This window comes from Argentina anserina, chromosome 1 (genome assembly GCF_933775445.1).
Source record: "Argentina anserina chromosome 1, drPotAnse1.1, whole genome shotgun sequence".
Lineage (NCBI taxonomy): Eukaryota > Viridiplantae > Streptophyta > Magnoliopsida > Rosales > Rosaceae > Argentina > Argentina anserina.
In genome coordinates this window covers 8,490,825-8,513,103 of record NC_065872.1, presented here as the reverse complement: position 1 = coordinate 8,513,103, position 22,279 = coordinate 8,490,825, and the positions used below count along the sequence as shown (strand labels likewise).

Sequence of the window (22,279 nt, the reverse complement as noted above, 5' to 3'; positions counted from 1 at the left end):
AACCATTTCTCTTCTTCTCTTTTATATGGTATCAGAGCCAAGAAAACATCTTCTCTTCATACATTTTTCAGTTGCTGAGTCCTAGATGGCCTTGAGATGTAAACACGTTCGTTCTTATATTCATATGTCCAATGCTCGGTTTGGAAACACTTTTGGCATTGTGAAGCTGCAGTACCAACAGTAGATACATCAATCTCTTGTCTCACTGCCATCTGCTGTCCATTAACCTCCTGTCTCACTGCCATCTGCTGTCCATTAACTTCTAGTCTCACTGCCATATGTCGTCATAGATACATCAACCTGTTGTCCTAGATACATCAACCTCATAGATACATCAACATGCTGTCCCAGATACATCAACCTCCTAGATACACCAACCTACTGTCTTAGATACATCAACCTCCTAGATACACAAACCTGTTGTCCTAGATACATTCGTCATGGCTGGTGATGATGATGTTTTTTCACCAGGCATATCAATGACACAATTGAGTCTCTTTCAGAAAAGACTGATCCAGATGGCTACAAGACATGGACTCGGGTCAATGACTTGGTACAGCAGTGGATCACCAACACTGTCAGTCAAGACATTGCTAAGAGTCTCACCTATTACTCTTCGGCTCAAGAGGTATGGAAGGACTTACATGAACGATTTTCACAAGGTAATGCCTCTCAAATTTTTGAGATTCAGTGAGATGTAGCTTGTCATAAGCAAGAGCAACAATCAATCTTAGCTTATTATACAAAACTCAAAGGTTTTTGGGATGAATTGACTTCCTATTCTGAGGTTCCACACAGCTCCCAAGGAGATCAACAAAGACTAATGCAATTTCTGATGGGTTTGAATGATACTTACAGTTCTATTCATAGTCAGATTCTTTTGATGAACCATTTACCTATAGTCCGCCAAGCTTACGTTGTTGTTGCCCAAGAAGAAAAGCAGCGTCTCCTCAGTGCTACACATCCAGCGGAGTCCAGCAGTAGTGCGGCCATGGCGGTCCGAAACTTTGGCAAATTCACAAATTAAGAACAAGGTAGCAGGCCCAGTTTCAATCAGGGTAGGGGGAGATCTGAGCCAAACCCCGACCACATTCTGGAAGATTTAGTTCTCAAGAACGGCGATAAGGATCAGAGAGAGGCCGCCCTCAATGTGTCTATTGTGGAGACCCTAGACATTGGGCTCAGACTTGTTTTGAACTGATCAGTTATCCTCTTGGTCACCCAAAGGTGAAGCAAACTCAGTAGACTTCCACTCCTAAGTCGAATCCAAACACTGATTTTAGAGTTCCATCTGCCAACAACGTTTCTAGCGTTGTAAGTTTTCATGATAGGCCTTCAGTCAATTTATTTGAATCCCAATTTAATCAATTTATGGCAGCCGTGAGCAGTATGTCTCCAAGATCCAACTCTCATGCCAATACAACTCCGAAAACTAATGTTACAACTAAACCAGGTTTGTCCAAGATTGCTTCCCGCAATTGGATCATCGATAGCGGGGCAACCGATCATATTTCATCATCAACTGAATTAATTCATGCTGATAATCGATGTTTCTTGCCTCCGGTCTTATTACCAAGTGGGGATAAAGTTGCTATTGTCGCAAAAGGATCACTGCCCTTAAGTTCCAATTTTTACATCCATAATGTGTTATCTGTGCCAAAATTTAAAGTTGATTTGATGTCAGTTAGTCGTTTGACAAGAGGCATGAATTGTTCAGTGACTTTTTATCCTTATTGGTGCATATTGCAAAATCTGACTACAAGAAGGAGGATTGGTTTGGGTGAACAACGTGATGGATTATACTATTTGGTGGCCTTAGCAACAGAGAAGTCCATGAACAACCTACCTCCACAACCAAACAGTCTACTTACAACCTCTTTATACCCTCCACTGATCTCTGGCACAATAGGCTCGGACATGTGTCTTCACCATGCTTAGGTTTCATCGTTAAACATATTATGAATTTTCCCATTCAATCAAATAAAGCTTGCCACATATGTCCTATGGCAAAGCAGAATCGTTTACTTTTCTATAATAGCAAAATTTCCTCGAATAATTTTTTTGAAATTATTCATTGTGACATTTGGGGTCGTCATCAACATCCTTCACTTTTGGGTGCTCATTATTTTCTCACAATAGTTAATGACTTTTCACGTTTTACTTGGATTTTTCTAATGCGACATAAGAGTGAAGCACAACCTCTCATAAAACATTTTTAACTATGCTCTTACGCAATTCGACTCTCGCATTCAAATTTTTGGCAATGACAATGGTGCTGAATTTATCTCACTTCGTCATTTCTTTTCTGACAATGGAGTTGTTTTCCACCATTCTTGCATTTACACACCTCAACAAAATGGGGTTGTGGAACGTAAGCATCGTCATATACTCCAAATTGCTCGGGCATTAAAATTCCAAGCTCACATTCCCTCAAAATTTTGGGGTGATTGTGCACTTACAACTGTTCACATCATCAATAGGTTACCCACACCTCTTCTTTCCTTCAAAACTCATTTCGAACTACTCTACTCCAAACCTCCTTCTTTTTCTCATATTCGTGTTTTTGGGTGTCTAGCTTATGCCACAAATGTTCATCCTTCACATAAGTTTGATCAACGTGCTACTCAATTCCTCTTTATCGGGTATCTAGTTGGTCAAAAGGCTTTTAAGCTCTATGATTTTTCTACAAAAAAAGTTTTTACCAGTTGGGATGTTAATTTCCATGAAGATATCTTCCCTTATACAGCCTTAGACCATTTGGGCCACCAACCCGGCCCAATTTTTGCTTAAATACACGAACCCGACCCGGTCCTTCCTTCATCTGATATCAATGGCTTCATTTTCGATATGGCCTTACTTGAGCCACAAACTTCACCACCTCACTCTCCTCCATGTCCATCCACGACAGTTTCACCCTCTCCTTCACCCTCCCCGCCACCACCTCCGCCTCCACCACCTATGTTCCGCACATACTCCCGCCGTCCACCACTCTCTGCCCAACCTCCGCTTGATCCTCCCACATCAATCGCCCCACCCACCACCGTACCCATCCCCCTCCGTCGCTCCAGCCGCCAATCGCACCACCATACCGCCTCACTTACAATGTTCGCTCCATTCACTCAGATCTGTCGTCTTTCTTGTTACCTGGTCCGACTAAAGGATCTCGTTTCCCGTTGGCTAGCTATCTCTCTTACCATCGGTGTGTGCCCCATCATCAGGCTTTCTTGGCTCAGATAAGTCATGTCATTGAGCCACGCACCTACTCTGAGGCAGTTGTTCATCCGGCATGGCAGTGAGCCATGTTTTCTGAATTGCAAGCCCTCGAGGCTAATGGCACATGGACTCTTACCATACTTCCGGCCTGTCGTTGGGTATATAAGATCAAGCACAAAGCAGACGGCTCTGTTGAACGTTATAAAGCCCGGTTGGTTGCGAATGGTTTCACTCAGTTAGAAGGTGTGGATTATCATGAGACTTTTTCCCCTACTACTAAAATTACTACTGTTCGTTGTCTCTTATCTTTAGCAGCTGCTCGTCATTAGAAATTACACCAACTGGATGTGATAATACTTTCCTTCATGGTGATTTATCAGAGGAAATATATATATCTCCTCCGCCAGGTCTTCCGCGACAGGGGGAGGAGAATCTGATATGTCGATTGCACAAGTCTCTGTATGGTTTGAAACAAGCTTCAAGGCAGTGGTTTGAGAAGTTTTTTGATGCAGTAAAGTCAGCCGGGTATGGTCAATCTAAAGCTGATTATTCATTGTTCAATAAGCAGAAATGAAATTTATTTACTGCACTTTTGATTTATGTTGATGATATATTGATTACTGGGAATGACTTGGAGACAAGTGATACACTTGAGACTTTCTTGCATAGTTAATTTCATTTCAAGGATCTTGGAGACTTAAAGTATTTTTTTGGCATCGAGGTTTTAACTTCGAAACGTGACATCTTTATCAGTCAACGTAAATATGCCTTGGAGATTAATGAAGATGCAGGATTATTAGGGGCCGCTGTGACAAATACTTCTATGAAAAAAGGCTTGAAATTGTGAGAGCATAGTTATTTGAAATTCGTTTGAAATTCATGGTACAAGATGAAATTTATGGTAAAAAGCCATTTGAAATTCGTTTTCCACATGGTACAGGAATTCCGAAGATCTGCAGTCGTTGGAGGAGTGGCCCTTCTGTGACAATCCGACTAAACGGTACATGGATGGGACTCACTCTCTTCATTGCTTTTGAGATCCTTCCGGAAGACAATTTTGACAAGAGTTGAATCTAAAGAGACTATCTGTGAATTTCATACCAGTGTTGGTCCTGTCAGTTCTCTAGCTTTTCAAAGCTCCATAGATTTCACTGTCGGATCATATGGACTTTGTTGCTATGAACCACGTAGTGGAAAATTTGGTTGGTTGTTGGATGAAGCAAACCAACTGCTTTGAGCTTCAGTTTCAACCAAGAGACCGGATTTGAAACTGAGATGGTCTGGGATGTGTTAGTGTTTTAGTTTGGATTAGTATTGAATAAGTCCTAGTCCTAGTCTACTGGGAGTTTGTTGATTTACCAAGTCTTTAGGAATCCCTTTATAATAGGGTTTGTTAGCAGCTAGCCGTTCCAGAATTTATGCTTAGTTTGTTTTGCACGCTCTATTTAAGAGAGCTTTGCTTTCAGTCAATAATATCGATGCGGTTCAGCTCCAATACTCTCTATAATTCTCTTGCTTTCTAGTTCTTATACTCTGACATTGTGGTATCAGAGCCCCTACTGGGCCTGAGGTGAAAAGCAGCAGTATTGTGTGTGAGTGTCTTGCAGCAGCAAGGGTAATGGCAGAGAATAACAACTATGTGCAGCCCTCCATTCCACGCTTTGATGGGCATTATGATCACTGGAGTTTATTAATGGAGAACTTCCTGAGATCGAAGGAGTATTGGAGCCTAATTGAGACAGGCTTCACTGAGCCTGCTGCGGGGGAGGTGATAACCGCAGCACAGAGGAAGACGTTGGATGAGTTGAAGCTGAAAGATCTAAAGGCGAAGAATTATCTCTTTCAGGCGATTGACCGCACGATCTTAGATACAATCCTTCAAAAGGATACTGCGAAGCAAATATGGGATTCCATGAAGAAGAAGTATGAAGGGAATGCAAGGGTGAAATGCTTTCAACTTCAAGCACTTCGCAAGGATTTTGAAATTCTTGAGTTGAAAGTTGGTGAGTCTGTCACAGATTATTACTCTCGAGTTATGTCTGTGGCAAATAGAATGCGGACTCACGGTCAACAGATGGATGATGCTACTGTGGTGGATAAGATACTTCAATCTTTGACCGAGAAGTTCAACTATATAGCCTGCTCCATTGAAGAGTCGAAGAACATTGATGAGATGTCAGTCGATGAGCTACAAAGTTCATTGCTTGTTCATGAGCAAAAACTCAATCGGAGTAGAGGAGAGGAGCCAGCAGCCCTAAAAATATCAACAAATGGTGCTTTTCCAGCTAGAGGCAGAGGCAGAGGCGTATGGAGAGGAAAAGGCAGAAGTATGAGATATGGCAGTGGGAGCGGACTAAAGCATGATGGTCAATCCCCTGATTTTCATAGCAGAGGTGGTAGAGGAGGTTTCAAGCATGAACATCAATCCTCAGGCAGAGGTAGAGGATATTTTGATAAGTCCAAGGTGGAATGCTTCAGATGTCATGGGTTTGGTCACTTTCGGGATGAGTGTAATGCGAAGCTTCACAGAGAGAAACAAAAGTTCGGTGAGTAGTCTCATTTTGCAGAGAAAAAGGAAGATGAAGAGGCGACACTATAAATGGCGTATCTTGAGAAGGAGGAGCCTGAAGCTTATACATGGTACTTAGACTCCGGGTGCAGCAATCATATGTGTGGTAGTAAGTCCTCTTTTTCAGTTTCGGATGAAGAATTTCGTACTGCTGTGAGATTTGGTGATAATTCTACTGTCAATGTTATGGGGAAGGGTGATATTCATATTAGAACTAAAGCTGATCATGTTGAAACAATCTCAAATGTCTATTATGTTCCTGCCTTGAAAAGCAATTTATTGAGTATTGGTCAACTTAAAGAGAAGGGTTATGTGTCTACAATGAGGGATGGTGTTTGTGAAGTTTATGATCCTCAAAGGGGTCTTATTGCTCATGTGAAGATGACTCCAAACAGGCTGTATCCATTGACAATCAAGAGTGCTCATTCCTGCAATTTGGCTGAGATAAAAGATTCAACATGGCTGTGGCATTACCGCTATGGTCATTTGAATTTTAATCGTTTGCAGACACTATATCAGAAGAAGATGGTTACTGGTCTTCCCCAAATCAGTTCTCCTTCCAACAAGGTGTGTGAAGAGTGTTGTGTTGGCAAATAACACCGTGAGTCATTCCCAAAAGGAAAAGCTTGGAGAGCCCGTGCACCACTTGAGCTTGTTCACTCTGACATTTGTGGGCCTATCACTCCAGAATCAAATGGTAAAAAGAGATACTTTATTTCTTTTGTTGATGATTATAGCCGGAAGACTTGGGTTTATTTTTTGTTAGAGAAGTCAGAGGCTCTTGCTACATTCAGAAGCTTTAAAGCTTTAGTTGAGAAGGAGGCTGGCAGACCAATTAAGATCTTATGGACTGATCGTGGTGGAGAATACAACTCACATGAGTTTGTGAGTTTCTGTGCGTTGCATGGCATAAGGAAGAATCGGTGTATACACCGCAGCAAAACGGTGTATGTGAGAGGAAGAATCGTACTATCATTAATATGGTACGTAATATGCTTGCAAGAGGAGGTGTTGAGAAGACTTTTTGGCCGGAGGCAGTGAATTGGAGTATTCATATATTGAACAGAAGCCCTACTTTTGCTGTTCAAAACATGACTCCTCAGGAGGCATGGCATGGAGGTAAACCTGCAGTCGATCATTTCAAAATTTTCGGTTGTATTGCTTATGCTCACATTCCAGATCAGAAAAGAAAGAAGCTTGATGACAAGGGTGAGAGGTGCATATTTCTTGGTGTGAGTGAGCAGTCCAAAGCTTACAAGTTGTATAATCCGGTAACTAAGAAGATTGTGATCAACCGGGATGTGGTATTTGATGAGGAAAAGATATGGAAGTGGAGTGATGATGGTTCTTTGAAGCAGCAAATTCCTATGCCTCTTGAAGAAGATGAAATTCAGCAACCTCAGTCACCGCAGCAAGTGCCACCATAGCAACCTCAGTTATCAGTTGTTCCAGTTGTACAAAGTGAAGCTCAGACATCAGATCCTCCCAGTCCTCGTTCTAGAAAGAGGCCAGCATGGATGATTGATTATGAAAGTGGAGGTGAATTTACTTCTGCTTCTGATGGTTCTGATGATGATCAGCTTGCGCATTTGATTTTATTTGCAGACTGTGATCCTCTAACTTTTGAGGATGCGATGAAAGAGAAGAAGTGGAAGGATGCTATGGATGCTGAGATAATGGCAATAGAGAAGAATGATACTTGGGAGCTTACTGATCTTCCAAAAGGGCAGAAGTCTATTGGAGTGAAATGGGTGTTCAAGACTAAGGTGAATGCAAAGGGAGAAGTGGAGAAGCACAAAGCTCGTCTGGTTGCAAAGGGATACAAGCAAGAGTTTGGTGTTGATTATAAAGAGATTTTTGCTCCATTTGTGAGGCTTGACACAATCAGGTTGGTGATCTCAGTTGCAGCACAAAATGATTGGCCTATATACCAGTTGGATGTTAAATCTGCATTTTTACATGGAGAGTTGCAAGAGCATGTTTATGTTGAGCAACCTACTGGTTATGTGCAAGAGGGGAGTGAGAAGAAGGTGTACAAGCTGAAAAAAGCTCTTTACGGACTAAAACAGGCACCTAGAGCTTGGTATAGTCGTATAGATGCCTACTTTGCTGGTGTTGGGTTCAAGAAGTGTCCATATGAGCATACTCTTTATGTCAAAAACGGAGCTGCAGGGAAATATTTGTTTGTGTGCTTGTATGTTGATGATTTGATTTACACCGGCAATGATGAGCAGATGTTTGATGAGTTGTGGAGGTCTATGATGAAGGAGTTTGATATGACAGACTTGGGAATGATGCATTACTTCCTTGGCATTGAAGTAGTTCAGTCAGCTGCGGGGATCTTTATTACACAGAAGAAGTATGCACATGAGGTACTGGAGAAATTTGAGATGAATGGCTGCAACTCAATAACAACCCCAGCAGAACCGGGTTTGAAGTTGGCTAGTGATCCTAAAGGCAAGAAAGCTGACAACATATTTTTCAAGCAAATGGTTGGTAGCTTGATGTACCTCACTGCAACAAGGCCTGATATAATGTTTGCAGTGAGTGTTATTAGTAGGCTTATGGAGCAGCCATCTGAGAAACATGTTCTAGCTGCAAAAAGGGTCATGCGCTACTTGCAAGGTACAATTGATTATGGTGTTTTTTATAAGAAGGGAGAGAAGTCAGAGCTTATGGGGTTTACTGATAGTGATTATGCTGGAGATGTGAATGACAGAAAAAGTACTTCTGGTTATGTGTTTATGATGGGTAGTGGAGCTGTTTCTTGGTCATCAAATAAGTAGCAAGTTGTCTCTTTGTCGACGACGGAGGCTGAGTTTATTGCTGGAGCTGCATGTGCTTGTCAAGCAGTGTGGTTAAGAAGAATGCTTGGTGAATTAAATTTTCCTCAGTTGGAATCTACTGCTGTTTATTGTGATAATATCTCAGCCATCAAGTTATCGAAGAATCCAGTGTTACATGGGAGAAGCAAACACATTGATGTAAGGTATCATTTTCTTCGTGACTTGACAAAAGATGGTGTTATTGAGTTGGTTCATTGTAGAAGTGAAGATCAAGTTGATGATATCCTAACCAAGCCACTCAAGATTACTAATTTCTTGAAGCTGCGGGAACTACTTGGTGTGTGTTCATTGAAGGAAGTCATTGGTTATTCTACTGATGCACGTGGACTAAGTTGCTGGAGTTTTTTGTGTAAACTGATATGCTGATGGCTATCAGTTTAAGGGGGGAAATGTTAGTGTTTTAGTTTGGATTAGTATTGAATAAGTCCTAGTCCTAGTCTACTGGGAGTTTGTTGATTTACCAAGTCTTTAGGAATCCCTTTATAATAGGGTTTGTTAGCAGCTAGCCGTTCCAGAATTTATGCTTAGTTTGTTTTGTACGTTCTATTTAAGAGAGCTTTGCTTTCAGTCAATAATATCAATGCAGTTCAGCTCCAATACTCTCTATAATTATCTTGCTTTCTAGTTCTTATACTCTGACATTCGTGCTAGAAGGAAGGAAGCCTATAATGGGCATATGCGGGCAAGTGGCCTATGAAAGAGTATGCTGGCAAGACGGATATGTGTCGGGATGATATGTGGGATGCAAGCTGTGGAGGCGAGCCTCGCCCAACAAGTTAACACCCTAGGGCCGGGTTGGCCATATGATTATCCCCATGGGTGAAGTGTGACAAATGATGCCTATATGCCGAGTGAGCACGATGATGGATGCTCATGAGGCAAGTAACGTGTGTATGCTTCCGAGGGACGGTCAGATAGAATGGAAGCGAGGACCATCAATGTCTCGGCCTACTGTCATGCCGCCTGCTACAAGGTGCAAGGTGCACGCTTGTTAGTAAGGGGTTGACATGGTAGCCTATCGGTTGGGCGAGTGTCATGGGAGCACCATGACACGAGGAAGCGATCGGTAAGGGGTTGGCATTGAAGCCTATCGTTTGGGCGAGTGTCGTGGGAAAACCATGACATGAGGAAGCGATCGATATGTGGATGGTATGGAAGCCTATCGGTTGGGCGAGTGGCATGGGAGTACCATGACACGAGGAAGCGATCGATAAGTCACAAGTTGTGAGACTCATGCGTGAGTAGCTTTCATTGGTGGAACCTCATAAGAAAGAAATGTAAGAGATAAAGACCGGAATGACACGGGAAGCGCACAAGTGAGAAAAGAAAGTTGGCATCATGGATGCATGTTGAGTTAGGCTGGCATTGGTTAAGAGTAACCTTGGCGCCGCACGGGTCATATTCCGCTGCGTAGTAAGTCAGCCCGTGACAGTTGGTATCAGAGCATGAACATCAATCCTCAGGCAGAGGTAGAGGATATTTTGATAAGTCCAAGGTGGAATGCTTCAGATGTCATGGGTTTGGTCACTTTCGGGATGAGTGTAATGCGAAGTTTCACAGAGAGAAACAAAAGTTCGGTGAGTAGTCTCATTTTGCAGAGAAAAAGGAAGATGAAGAGGCGACACTATTAATGGCGTATCTTGAGAAGGAGGAGCCTGAAGCTTATACATGGTACTTAGACTCCGGGTGCAGCAATCATATGTGTGGTAGTAAGTCCTCTTTTTCAGTTTTGGATGAAGAATTTCGTACTGCTGTGAGATTTGGTGATAATTCTACTGTCAATGTTATGGGGAAGGGTGATATTCGTATTAGAACTAAAGCTGATCATGTTGAAACAATCTCAAATATCTATTATGTTCCTGCCTTGAAAAGCAATTTATTGAGTATTGGTCAACTTCAAGAGAAGGGTTATGTGTCTACAATGAGGGATGGTGTTTGTGAAGTTTATGATCCTCAAAGGGGTCTTATTGCTCATGTGAAGATGACTCCAAACAGGCTGTATCCATTGACAATCAAGAGTGCTCATTCCTGCAATTTGGCTGAGATAAAAGATTTGAAAGTGAGATGGTGTGGGATGCATCTAATATCCCAACAAGAGGCTGCAGAATTTGTTCAAAATTTAACAAATCAGATTGTTATTCAACACCTGGATGCCAATTTTGCTCAACATTGTGAGGAGATATTAGATGAGACCACAACCGATGATCTGATGGAACTAGACCAGGATCTATGGGAACTAGGATCGTAACTCTGAAATCCAATGCAGAGCAGAGCTATCAACACCAGATGAGGTCTGTGTCTGTTTTTCTCCCCCATTATCATTCAGTACTTCACTAGGGTCACTAGTTTGGTTCGTCATATAGTACTTATGACTAGATTCTGTGCTTGTTTCAGGGGCTTAATGGACATGCGAAGAGACTGAAGAGTTATCACTTTTGTTTTCCTTCTCCAGTAATTTCAATTCCCACCTGGTTTATCTATCACCATGCAGGCTACGTAACCATTTGTAACATTACTGCGAATTTACTTGATGATCAGAGATGGGTGGGATTGAAACTATATGTTGTATTTGGTCGGTGTACATCTTCTTTGAGTAAGGAGCATAATAAGTTTTTCTTTCATGTTGATTTGTGTGCTCATGATCATGAAAGAATTGTAGATGCTATCTCCAGAATAATCAAGGTAATTATGTTGGGCTGCCTTCTATATTACATCACTCGAAAGGTTGTCTCTCAGAAGACAGTTCTAGCAACCAAGAGTATGTTGCAGAAGAAGATTTGGGGTCATTGTTGGCTAGTAATCATATACGTAGTAGTATAATTGCGGAGACAGTTCTCAACTTTGGAAAAGACGTCTTGAGTTGTTGCTTCAATATTCCAAGGTGACCACTATCAGTTTAAATGAACATGCAGTTTCTGCCCTTGAGCATTTCAATCCTTCCTTCCCATACAATATTTGTCTCTCTGCCAAGGAAATTCCACTGTGGTTGAGAGGTCACATGTCGTTTAGTTCCAGTGTAGGAATGAGGTTGCCTCCTAAGTTGTCTGATGATAACCATTGGAGGGGAGTTATAATATGTGCTGCCTTTATAGTTCATGATCAGCATTCACTTGACTCCATGGTCAAATTTCTGTGTCACTTGAAATCCAAGGACTATTGCTTGAATTCTATTCCGATGTTTTCCATCACCAAAGAGAAATTACTGGAGCCGTTTTATCTTGGTGGATTCATTTGGGTGACCTACATACCCCGTGTTTTGCTATCGGAGTTCAGTGTTGTTTCTGAAATAGAGGCCAGAATTTATGTAAATTGCCCAGGCTTGAGAGTGGCCAACTGTTGCATCCGTTCTTTGCACCAGCAAGAGGAGGAGGAATTTAGGAATGTAATTAACAGGTGCTGGATCTCTTTCTTTGATAATTTACCTCTCATTCGTCATTTGGCAAATGAATGGAAAGGCGGCAAGTTTACGATGCTTGAAGGACAAATCAAGGTCTCTCTCTCTCTCTCTCTCTCTCTCTCTCTCACTGAGCACTCGTTCATTCATTCATTTGTATAAATTTTTGTAGGACTTTGATCGGGACTTTGTATATAATGCAACTTCCCCTACTAGGAACATTCCAAGCTGGTTTGAGTACGACCTTGAGACCCGCCTACGGAACTTAAAATTCCAGTTACCTGCACCATCTCTATGCAGTGACAAAAGTTGGATAGGAGTGGCTCTATGTGCATCATATGTTGTTCTTGATCCAGATAACGATGGAAAATGACCGAAAGCTGATTCTTACTACTTCGGCTGTTGTTTTCGCACTGAAACCAATAATTTATCATCCCTCCACGAGTATCAACTGAGCAATGAAGAATCTAAGAGGGCCGAGAGCCGTCGTCATCGGCATGGAGGATTCATTTGGTTTTCCTACATACCATGGCGCTGGTTTCTGCATCAGTTAAATGGTGCGCGTTCAATTCCACTGGCCAGTTATAGATCCTGTGATGTAGTGAACAATCCAATTTCACATGTCGAGTAATGTAACGTTACCACCCATTTATCTCAGCAGCTGTACTTACGGCAATAAGTAATATTAGCTATGCTTTAAAAGGCAATTTTGCCCCTCTGTGTTTACCGCCGTGTTCTTTTGTGATTGTTACTGTCCGTATGTGGTGGTAGCTTCATACCTTATTTGTCTCGGGGCCGTCAGATTGGAGAGAAGTGAATCCAACGGCTCTAGTTTAAAGCAGGTAGTTTGCTTATAAATACCCAGGTTATATGCAAATCTCAAATCAGCCGCCCGCCACAGTCGAACGCCGGAACGCGATTGATCGCCACCGCGGAGAAAGAAGGTTCCATCTTAACCCTTCTATTATGCCCCCAGAAATTCGTATTCTTTTGTATTGGATTTAGATTTACGATTGCGGAAATGAAACGTCCGAGTGGTTTAGGTATGGGTGTGAATCCCTCGAGCAGGATTTCTTTTCTGAGAATTAGTCATTGGGCTAGTTTAGTACTTTATTTTAGTGATTCTGACTCTACATAAGTAGTTTAACTCTCCAATCTCGATCACCTATTAATTCATTCTCATCATGTAATTAGCTTTTGTCACTGTGGTTCTTGTTTACATTTTTTTTTTGTACAGAAGTTTGCATCTACGCGGTAAATATGTTCTTTTGTAAGTAGGGTGCAATATGTAGTATTACTGCTGGTGAAGTGGTATATATCATTCAGAGATTTTTTGGGATTTGATGTATCAGCTTCAGTTGGCATTTCTGTAAATCGGTGGTTCTATATCCGTATATATATATATATTTTTTTTTTGTAATAGAAAAACAATTTACATATAAAAGTCCCGGCTGCAACCTACATCTTAAAAAATTGGTAGAATGAAGGGCTTGCAATGATAATTTAATGATTGTTATAATTATTATGAACATGGATATTTATTTATATATTTTTACATTTCCAAAGTACTGACTTAGTTACAGCTTTGGAATGTGCTGGCTAGCACGTCAAGGTCAACTCATTTTGATTGAGTAGATCTGCTTCCTAGCTAGTAATGAAAGTTTTTATTGATTTCCTGGTAAACGCGTATTCGTCTTCCTTTGTTCTTCATCCAGCGGAACATGAAAGTGTGCATCTACCAGTTCCACCTAGACAATACCAAAGCTAGTAGCTTCATCATCTAACTTGATATGGATATGCCTTCGTCATCTTCGTCCAACACCCAAACAGTGCCTTCTTCATCATCATCTGTTTCACCCTCTACTTGGAAATATGACGTGTTCCTCAGTTTTAGGGGAGAGGACTCCCGGAATAGTTTCACGGACCATTTGCACTATGCGTTGAATCAGAGAGGAATCAACGTATTTAGAGATACGGAGAAGCTTCAGAAAGGGAAATCCATCTCGCCGGAGCTTCTGAAAGCAATTGAAGAGTCCAGATTTGTGGTTGCGGTTCTTTCGCCTAACTATGCAACTTCAAGTTGGTGTCTTGATGAGCTGGCTCATATTGTTAAATGCAATAAGCTGAGGGGACTGGAAGTTCTTCCTGTTTTTTATCATGTGGAGCCATCTGAGATCAGGAAGCAGACTGGGAACTACGGCGAGGCATTTGCTGAGCACCAGACCAATTTCAAGGACAATATCACCAAGGTTGATAATTGGAGGGAAGCTTTGAAGGAGGTAGTCAATCTCTCCGGATGGCATGTGACATATAATCGGTAATTCTATAGTCACTTTTCTTGTTTAACTGAAGTTAGTTTGATATAGCCATAGTAGGAAATACGTTGACGTGTTGATTTCTAGTATCAATATACAATTGTTCTATGTTTCCAGTTATAGGTGAGGAACTGTTAAGTAATAGTACGCAATTGTTTGTCAATTTTTAGGGGAGAATCTGAAGTTATTCAGGAAATAGCTAAAAGGATTTGGGACATATGCTATTCAGTGTTATACGAGCCGGACACAGATTTAATTGGAATGGATGCGCGTATTGAGATGATGGAGTCTTACTTGGATCTAAGGTCAAGTGATGTTTTTGCCGTTGGAATTTGGGGGATGGGGGGCAGTGGTAAGTCAACTCTGGCAAAAGAAGTCTTCTATAAGATGAAGCGTGATGAACGATTTGATGTTAGCGGTTTTGTTTCCATTTCCAACGGTAGCTCGTATTCTGAAAAAGAAGCTCTAGTCGAGTTGCAAAAACTTCTCTGTGGATCCTTTTTCGGGGACAGCGACATCAATATAGACACTGTTGGAAGAGGGATCAAGATGTTAAAGAGGGTACTGTACAAGAAAAAGGTGCTAATCGTTCTAGATAATGTTGATGAACTCGATGAACTCAAAGGTTTAGCACCGGGGATGCAGGATGAAGAGAATTCCTGGGCTTCAGGGAGCCGGCTCATTATAACAACTAGAGATAGGCGCACATTGACAGAGTGCCTTGTTCGAGAAGATAAAATATATGAGATTGAAAAACTGAATGAGGAGGAAGCTTCTCAGCTATTGTGTCAGAAAGCCTTCAAGAAAAACGATCCACCATATGGGTTTGAAGAGCTGTCCAAGAGATTTCTAAAGTATGCTGATGGCCTTCCTTTAGCTCTTAAAGTTTTAGGGTCACACTTGTCTGGGAGAAAGGCAGAAATATGGTCAGAGGTACTGGATAGACATGATAAAGATCTGGATAAAGGCATTTTAAAGGTGCTTCAAATAAGTTTTGATGGATTAGAGGATACAGATAAAGAGATCTTTCTAGACATTGCTTGCTTCTTCAATGGCGAGGATAAGTCTCGTGTAGGAAAGATACTAAATGGTTGTGGCTTTACTTTCGAATATGGAATAGAAACACCTCGTCGAGAAGTCTCTGATTAAAATTCAAAGGGGTAAACTGTGGATGCATGATTTACTACGGTGGTTGGGTTGGCATATTGTTTGTAACAAATCTTATACTCCGGGTGAACGCTGCAGGTTGTGGCTTGACGACAACGCAGGCAGAAGTTCATGGCGTTTTGAAGATGCCTGTAACATGGTCGTGAACAATCAGGTAAGAGATAAGAGTCAATAGTCTGTTTGCGTAGTTTATTTACGCCTCTAAATATATCATTGCTTATAGGATAAATATATGTTACAAACTATAATTTAATCAACTTCCCCTGTTTTTTGTATAGGGGACAAATGCTGTTGAAGGCTTATTCTTAAGCTTGCCTGAAAAAGAAATAATGTCTTTAAAGGATGACCCGTTCTCAAACTTGAGCAACTTGCGATTGCTGAAGATTTATAATGTGAACTTTCCCGATGTGCAATTTAGATACGTCTCTAAAAAGTTACGACTTCTGGAATGGCACGAGTGTCCTCTAGAATTTCTGCCATCTGAGTTTACATCAGAGAATCTGGTTGAAATCAAGATGCCTAACAGCCGCATTAAACAACTATGGAATGGCACGGTATATTCTTGCTTTGGGTTTGTCCTCTATGTTTTTTTACACCTGTTGACTTTTCTTCCAAGATCGATGTGTTAATTTTTCCAATGTCTCTCACTTTTTCCTTTTCGTATTATGTAACAGCTATCTCTTGAAAAGCTAATACTCATGGATCTTTCTCACTGCCAATCTTTAGCCACGACCCCAGACTTCAGTAAGGTTCCAAATCTTGAGAGATTGATCCTTGAAGGTTGTACTGAGTTATCAGTAGTTCACCCATCAGTTGGGGCTCTCAAGAAACTGGATTTATTGAATCTGAAGGGTTGCGCAAGTCTAGAGAGCCTTCCCTACTCCATCAGCATGACATCTCTTCGAATTTTTATTCTCTCTGGATGTTCAAAACTCAAACAATTTCCAGAGTTTGTGGAGAACATGGATGCGTTAGCAGAACTTTATTTAAATGGCACGGCTATACAGGAGCTTCCTGTATCAATCCAGTTTTTGAAGGGCCTTGTTTTGCTAAATCTAAGTGGCTGTAGGAACCTTCACGAACTTCCAAGCATCCTATGTAGTAGTTTGACATCAATGAAATTTCTGTATCTGTCACTGTGCTCAAGTATGGAGAATCTGCCGGATAACATAGGCTGCTTGGAGTACCTGGAGGAGCTTGATGCGTGTTATACTGCTATAAAAAAAGTGCCCAAGTCCATTTGTCTCCTCAAGAATCTTAAATTATTGTATTTCATGGCTGCACTGGATTCACAGGTTTAGAGTTGCCAAAAAAGTTCTCAGGTTTGAGATCTCTGACAACACTAAACCTAGGTGGATGTAATCTTGCAGAAGGAGCAATCCCTGATGACATTGGTGATTTATTCTCACTACAGAGTCTGGATTTAAGCGAGAACAACTTTTCCACCATACCTAAGAGCATCTCTCAGCTTTCTGAGCTTACAGAAATTTCTCTGTATAAGTGTATCAAGTTGCAGTTGTTGTCAAGAGATCTTCCAGAAAGTCTTAGAAATTTGGATGTACGTGGTCGTTCGCCTCAGAAGGGCTTGAGTTTTATAAACTGTCGAAAATCAGAGGAGGATGGAATCTTTCCTGAACTTCTTAAGGTTTCTCTCTCTCTCTCATGTTAAGGACCAATCGATTTTTTTAATGTCTACCTGTATATACATGCGTTGTGTTTGATTGTCGAGTTCAATAGTGGTTTCAAGAACTTCTCTTTTGGATATTTATCTAATTACTCTCTTTTACACGTGCATGCAGTTTTGTTTGAGAAACCTGATAGAACTCAATCTTTCCTACTGCCAAGACTTGAAGAAGATCCCTGACTTGAATGGGGTTCCAAATCTTAAGAAACTGAACCTTGAAGGTTGTGAAAAGTTATATGAGGTTCATTCAACAGTTGGGCGTCTCCAACATCTGAACTTTTTGAGTTTAAAAGGGTGTGTAGATCTAGAGATCCTTCCTCATTCTATCAGCCTGAAATCTCTAGAAGTATTTGTTCTTTCAGGATGTTCAAAACTGGAAAGATTTCCAGATATCAATGGAGATATGAGTCATTTTTCGGAATTGCATTTAGATGGAACGGCGTTAATGTATCTGGCCATACCGAGTACGCATTTGAAATGCCCTATTACGATTAATCTGTCTGGCTGCAGGTGGCTTCGGAGTATTCCAGTCCCATCAAGTCTGAAATCACTCAATCTGTCTGGTTGCGGAGATATAAAAAGATTGCCATCTGACCAGCAACGCATGGTACATATGGAGGAGTTTAATGCCTCTGAAACTTCTATAACACGAATACATCAGTCGTATTTGTTCCTGGAACAGGTTCAAGTGTTATCTTTCTGTGGATGTAAAGGTCTGCAGCTGCCCGTTTGGTTCTCAAATTTAAACTCTTTGACATCATTAAATCTACGGAGGTGTGGTCTAGCAAAGGACGCCCTTGATCTCCTGTGTGACTTATCCTCTCTGGAGATTTTGGATTTCGGTGAGAACAATTTGGTGACTTTTCCTGATGGCATTCGTCGCTTATCCTCTTTGCACCGATTGGATTTGGGTGGAAACAGTCTACTGAGCATACCACATGAAATTGGGCACTTAACCTATTTGCAGGTTTTAAATTTGAGTGAAAACAAATTTGCGAGTTTACCTGAGAGCATTTCTAACCTTTCTAGGCTCGAAGAACTTCATTTGTTTGGATGTAGTAATCTACAGTCCTTGCCAAATGATCTTCCCCTCAGTCTAAAACATGTTCACGCACAAGAATGTCCTCTGTTGAAGTATAATGCAGATATTTTAACAGTACGCCCTTATGGAAAAGGGTTCTGGTTTATCCATTGCGAAAAATCTGAGCAGGATCATGATCAGTCAAGCCACGTTCCAATTCCAGTTCCCAAAGACTATTGAACTACTTTTTCCTATATACACTGCGGTCAGTCTCTCGCTCTCTCTCCTCACACACACACACACACACACACACACACACACATATCTTACTGATCGAGTTTCTTAACTCGCTTTCTTTACAGAGTCGAGTTTATGCCAGAAAGCCATTTGAAATTCGTTTTCCGTACAGTGCGAGAATTCCAAAACTATGGAGTCATTGGATGAGTGGCCCTTCGGTAACAATCCCGCTATCTGACAGTAACAGTTTGTATATGGGATTTGCTTTGTTTGTTGTTTTTGAAGTCCTTGAGAAAGGCGATTTCAATAAGACATGGGAACTGGTGGAAATTATCTGTGAATTTGACACTGATATTGGTCATGAAAATTATAATTGCCTAGTTTTCCAAAACTTCATAGGGTTCAAGGCCGGATCATATGCACTTTGTCACTATGAACCACGAGAGGGGAAATGTGGTGGGATTTTTGATAAGCTAAGCACACAACTTCAAGCTACATTTTCAACAAAGAGACCGAATTTAAAAGTGAGAGGTTGTGGGATACTTCTCATATCAGAGGAAGGCGCTGCAGAGTTTTTAGAAGGAATTGGAAATCAGATTGCCATGCAACACCTCGATTCCAATTTTGATCATCATTGCAAGTACATATTGAATGAGACAATGACTGGTGAATTGATGGAACTAGGCTCTCCTTCAACGTTCAATGAAGTTAGCTCGAGCAGACACAACCTTAACATCCAACCCAGAGAAGAGTTGTTGATACTCTATGAGGTCTCATTTCCTTTCCTATAACTAATTTAAAATGCTTTATTTCACTAGCCTCTGTGAATAGATGACCAAATAATTTACTATTATAATGCTATCTATACAGGGAGGCAATGCACGTGAGAATTGTTTCTATCTTGGTTTTCCTGCTCCAGTAATTTCATTTCCTGGCCATGCAGGGGATGTAACGATTTGTCAACTTACTGGAAACTTGCTTGATGATCAGACATGGGTGGGACTGGAACTATATGTGATGTTAACTCGGCATGCTTCTGCTTCAAATGATGGTGCTAAAAGTACCCGTTTCATGTTGATTTGTGTGGTCATGATCATGCAAGTATAGTATTGAAAGGATCCCTCAAGTTAGACAGTTTTCTTGGGACATCAGATCAACTTGTTGTAATACATCTACCACGTGTATGTTTTCAACAAAGGTTGAATCAATGTCGGGGTATTAGTGCATTGTTTAGATCTATTGACCAGGAAATGGAGGTTCAAGTATGTGGGAGCCGTTTACTCTTTGAGCGAGATTTGCCAGACTTGATTCATTCATTGGCTGCTGCTGCAGGCACATTAGGGGAAAAGCATGTCGTCGCTCAACCTTGTTCCGGGGCTCATATACGTGTCGTTGAAGATCCTATTAATGAAGCTCAAGTTGTCGATCGGTGTGAAATAAAAAAAACAACAGAGAACAAGAAGGGAATTGCCAAAAGTTCTGACAATAGAGTGGAGGGATCAATACAAGTACTACCAGAACAAGCTTCTACTTCATCAGTAAAGCGGCTACAGAATTACAAAGGCTATTTCCAGCAAAATCAAGGTTCTATTGAGTTCAACATATTATTCCACTCCAGAGGCTGTCTTTTTGAAAACAGGGATAACCAGGAGTATGCTGCCGAAGAAGATACAACGTCGTTGTTGAATCATTTATGTGTAATGGTTGAGACTCTAGTGTATGGAACCTATACTTCACTAGAGTGGAGAAGATGTCTGGAGTTGTTGCTTCAGCATTCCAAGACAGCCAGTATCAGTAACAGACGATATGCACTTCCTGCTTTGAAGCATTTCAATCCTTCTTCCACATACAATATTTGTCTCTCTCATGAACTTCCACTGTTTTTCATCAGTGGACGTTATTCTAATGGTTCCAGGGTAGAAATGAGTTTACCTCCGAAGTTATGTGATGATAACAATTGGAGAGGACTTGTTATATGTGCTAAATTCACAGTTAATGACAGGGTGCCACTTCCCTCCGTGGTGAAACTTCTGTGTCACTTGAGATCGAAGGATTATTGCTTGAACCCTATTCCAATGTGTTCCATCACTAAAGTAAAATTATTGGAGCATTTGTATCGTGGTGGATTCGTGTGGGTAACCTACATACCCCGTGTTTTTCTGTTGGAGTTCAATGCGATTAGTGATGTGGTGGCCAGAATGTATAGTAATTGCCCGATCTTGAAAGCGGGTTCGTGTGGTATCCATCTTTTGCACCGACAAGAGGAGGAGAGCTTCAGGAAAGTAATAACTGGATGCTGTACCTCTTTTTTTGATGATTTACCTCGCATTCGGGATATTGCTGTACCAGAAACGTTGCAAATTGGACGTAAATGGAAAGGTGGCAATTTTCCAATGCTTGAAGGACAGATCAAGGTGATGTACCTCTTTCTCTCTCTCTCTCTCTCTCTCATTTATTTTTATTATTATAGGAATTTGATCGGGACTCTATATATAATGCAATTCCCCGTACTTGTCTGAGTATCCCGAGCTGGTTTGGGTGTTACACTCCGCTGACCCGGAGACAGGGCTCGTACTTTGAGTGGATGCGGGAGTGGGAGCTGAAACTCCAGCTACCTGCACCATCTCTACGCAGTGACAAAAGTTGGATAGGATTGGCTCTCTGTGCATCATTTTATAATTTTTCTCCAGCTCAGAATTCTGCCTCTTACCTCTTTGGCTGTCGTTTGCGCACCATTATCAATGATTTGACATCTAATAATGAGTATCGAATTCTAATGACTCCTGAAGAATTAAAGTGGCATTCGTTGGCCGCACATCATCATCGATCTAGAAAATTCCTTTGGCTGTCCTACATACCACGAAGCTGGTTTCTGCATCAGTTAAATGGTGAGTCTGCCCTCTTTGCTGACCTCTCTGCATATGCTGGGATAAGTGCTGACTGTTGTGAGGCTCGTTACCGTTTTGTGTACGAGCATGACGTGGAAGAGTTTAAGCAGCACTGTGCCGATCTCCATCAATCAGTGCCTGAAAATGACACATTAGATTGAGCAGTACATCTTCTTGTAACTTTTAACGCACATCCAATTACCTCATCAAACAGGTTGAATTTGTGATGTCGTAGATTAAAAATGAAATCGGCCACCGCAGCATAAAAATATTGTTGCCCAGTCATGTCCAGAAAAACATATTGTTGTCCAGTAATGTAAGGTTTGCAAAATTTGAAACAAATTTATTGAACATTTGGTGATCAAATCGTTCATATGTACTACAAGACGCTGCTTCCTACAAACATTTATGAGTCCTCGTACTGATGATCAATCTCATCAAAATATCTCCTCTTGTATAGTATTTTTATTCTTTTGGACTCCCTGTTGAATATGGTCCCACTAGACAAATTATCAGAGGCGATAAGAATATAAATATTCATATGGAAGAGGTCAGATCTTTGTTATTATCTGCTGAAATGGAGATCGAGTTACAGCGTTCAATGACATTATCATCTTTGACTTCAATGATACCTCGATGTGGTTCAGTTAAATTCTGCTCTTCCAAACGTTCATTTTAGTGGGCCTAACATCACTCGAAATCAAGGTTTGTGTTACGGCTATATGAATGAGAATACTGTGTCATATTACATGCCTATGCATATTGCTGCTCAACATCAGAGCATATATAACCCTTTTCTGTAAATGGATGTTGTATGCCATCTGGTGTGTTCTCTAACATGAATGATGATACTAAGATGAATCATACAAGTCTTTTCAATGCTACTCCCACATCTGCAACCACCGATTGTGGGTCTGTATCTCCTTTAAACACATTGCTAGTAGG

At 41.1% G+C, this 22,279-nt stretch overlaps 3 protein-coding genes across 4 annotated transcripts; all 3 read left to right on the top strand.

The window, feature by feature from the left end:
- The first annotated feature begins 440 nt into the window (after positions 1–440).
- On the top strand, positions 441–5,767 carry LOC126801169 (retrovirus-related Pol polyprotein from transposon TNT 1-94). Its single transcript, XM_050528640.1, has 3 exons — positions 441–628; positions 4,154–4,213; positions 4,765–5,767. Exons 1-3 carry the CDS (start codon positions 441–443, stop codon positions 5,765–5,767), a joined length of 1,251 nt encoding a protein of 416 aa, XP_050384597.1.
- Positions 5,768–13,623: 7,856 nt separating this feature from the next.
- LOC126784225 (disease resistance protein RPV1-like) lies at positions 13,624–16,954 on the top strand. Its single transcript, XM_050509709.1, is given in 5 exon segments — positions 13,624–14,339; positions 14,508–15,456; positions 15,458–15,658; positions 15,783–16,058; positions 16,179–16,954. Coding segments are annotated over 5 exon segments (2,580 nt in total). The 5' UTR covers positions 13,624–13,812; the 3' UTR covers positions 16,806–16,954.
- A 1,622-nt stretch (positions 16,955–18,576) lies between these two features.
- LOC126784244 (uncharacterized) lies at positions 18,577–21,951 on the top strand. 2 transcript variants are annotated; one of them, XM_050509732.1, is made up of 3 exons: positions 18,577–19,216; positions 19,390–20,860; positions 20,917–21,951. In XM_050509732.1, the coding sequence occupies exons 2-3, from the start codon at positions 19,697–19,699 to the stop codon at positions 21,493–21,495; spliced, it is 1,743 nt and encodes a 580-aa protein (XP_050365689.1). In that variant the 5' UTR covers positions 18,577–19,216; positions 19,390–19,696; the 3' UTR covers positions 21,496–21,951. The 2 variants fall into 2 exon arrangements, with proteins under 2 accessions (XP_050365689.1, XP_050365684.1); XM_050509727.1 differs by having other exon boundaries at positions 19,317–20,860.
- The last annotated feature ends 328 nt before the right edge of the window (positions 21,952–22,279 follow it).

Coding starts and splice junctions, on each gene's coding strand:
- LOC126801169 (XM_050528640.1), top strand. CDS start 441: ATGGCTGGTGATGATGATGTTTTTTCACCAGGCATATCAATGACACAA. Junction 629..4,153: donor ATTACTCTTCGGCTCAAGAG/GTATGGAAGGAC, acceptor CACATGGTACAG/GAATTCCGAAGATCTGCAGT. Junction 4,214..4,764: donor TGTGACAATCCGACTAAACG/GTACATGGATGG, acceptor TTGTGGTATCAG/AGCCCCTACTGGGCCTGAGG.
- LOC126784244 (XM_050509732.1), top strand. CDS start 19,697: ATGGAGGTTCAAGTATGTGGGAGCCGTTTACTCTTTGAGCGAGATTTG. Junction 20,861..20,916: donor TGCTTGAAGGACAGATCAAG/GTGATGTACCTC, acceptor TTATTATTATAG/GAATTTGATCGGGACTCTAT.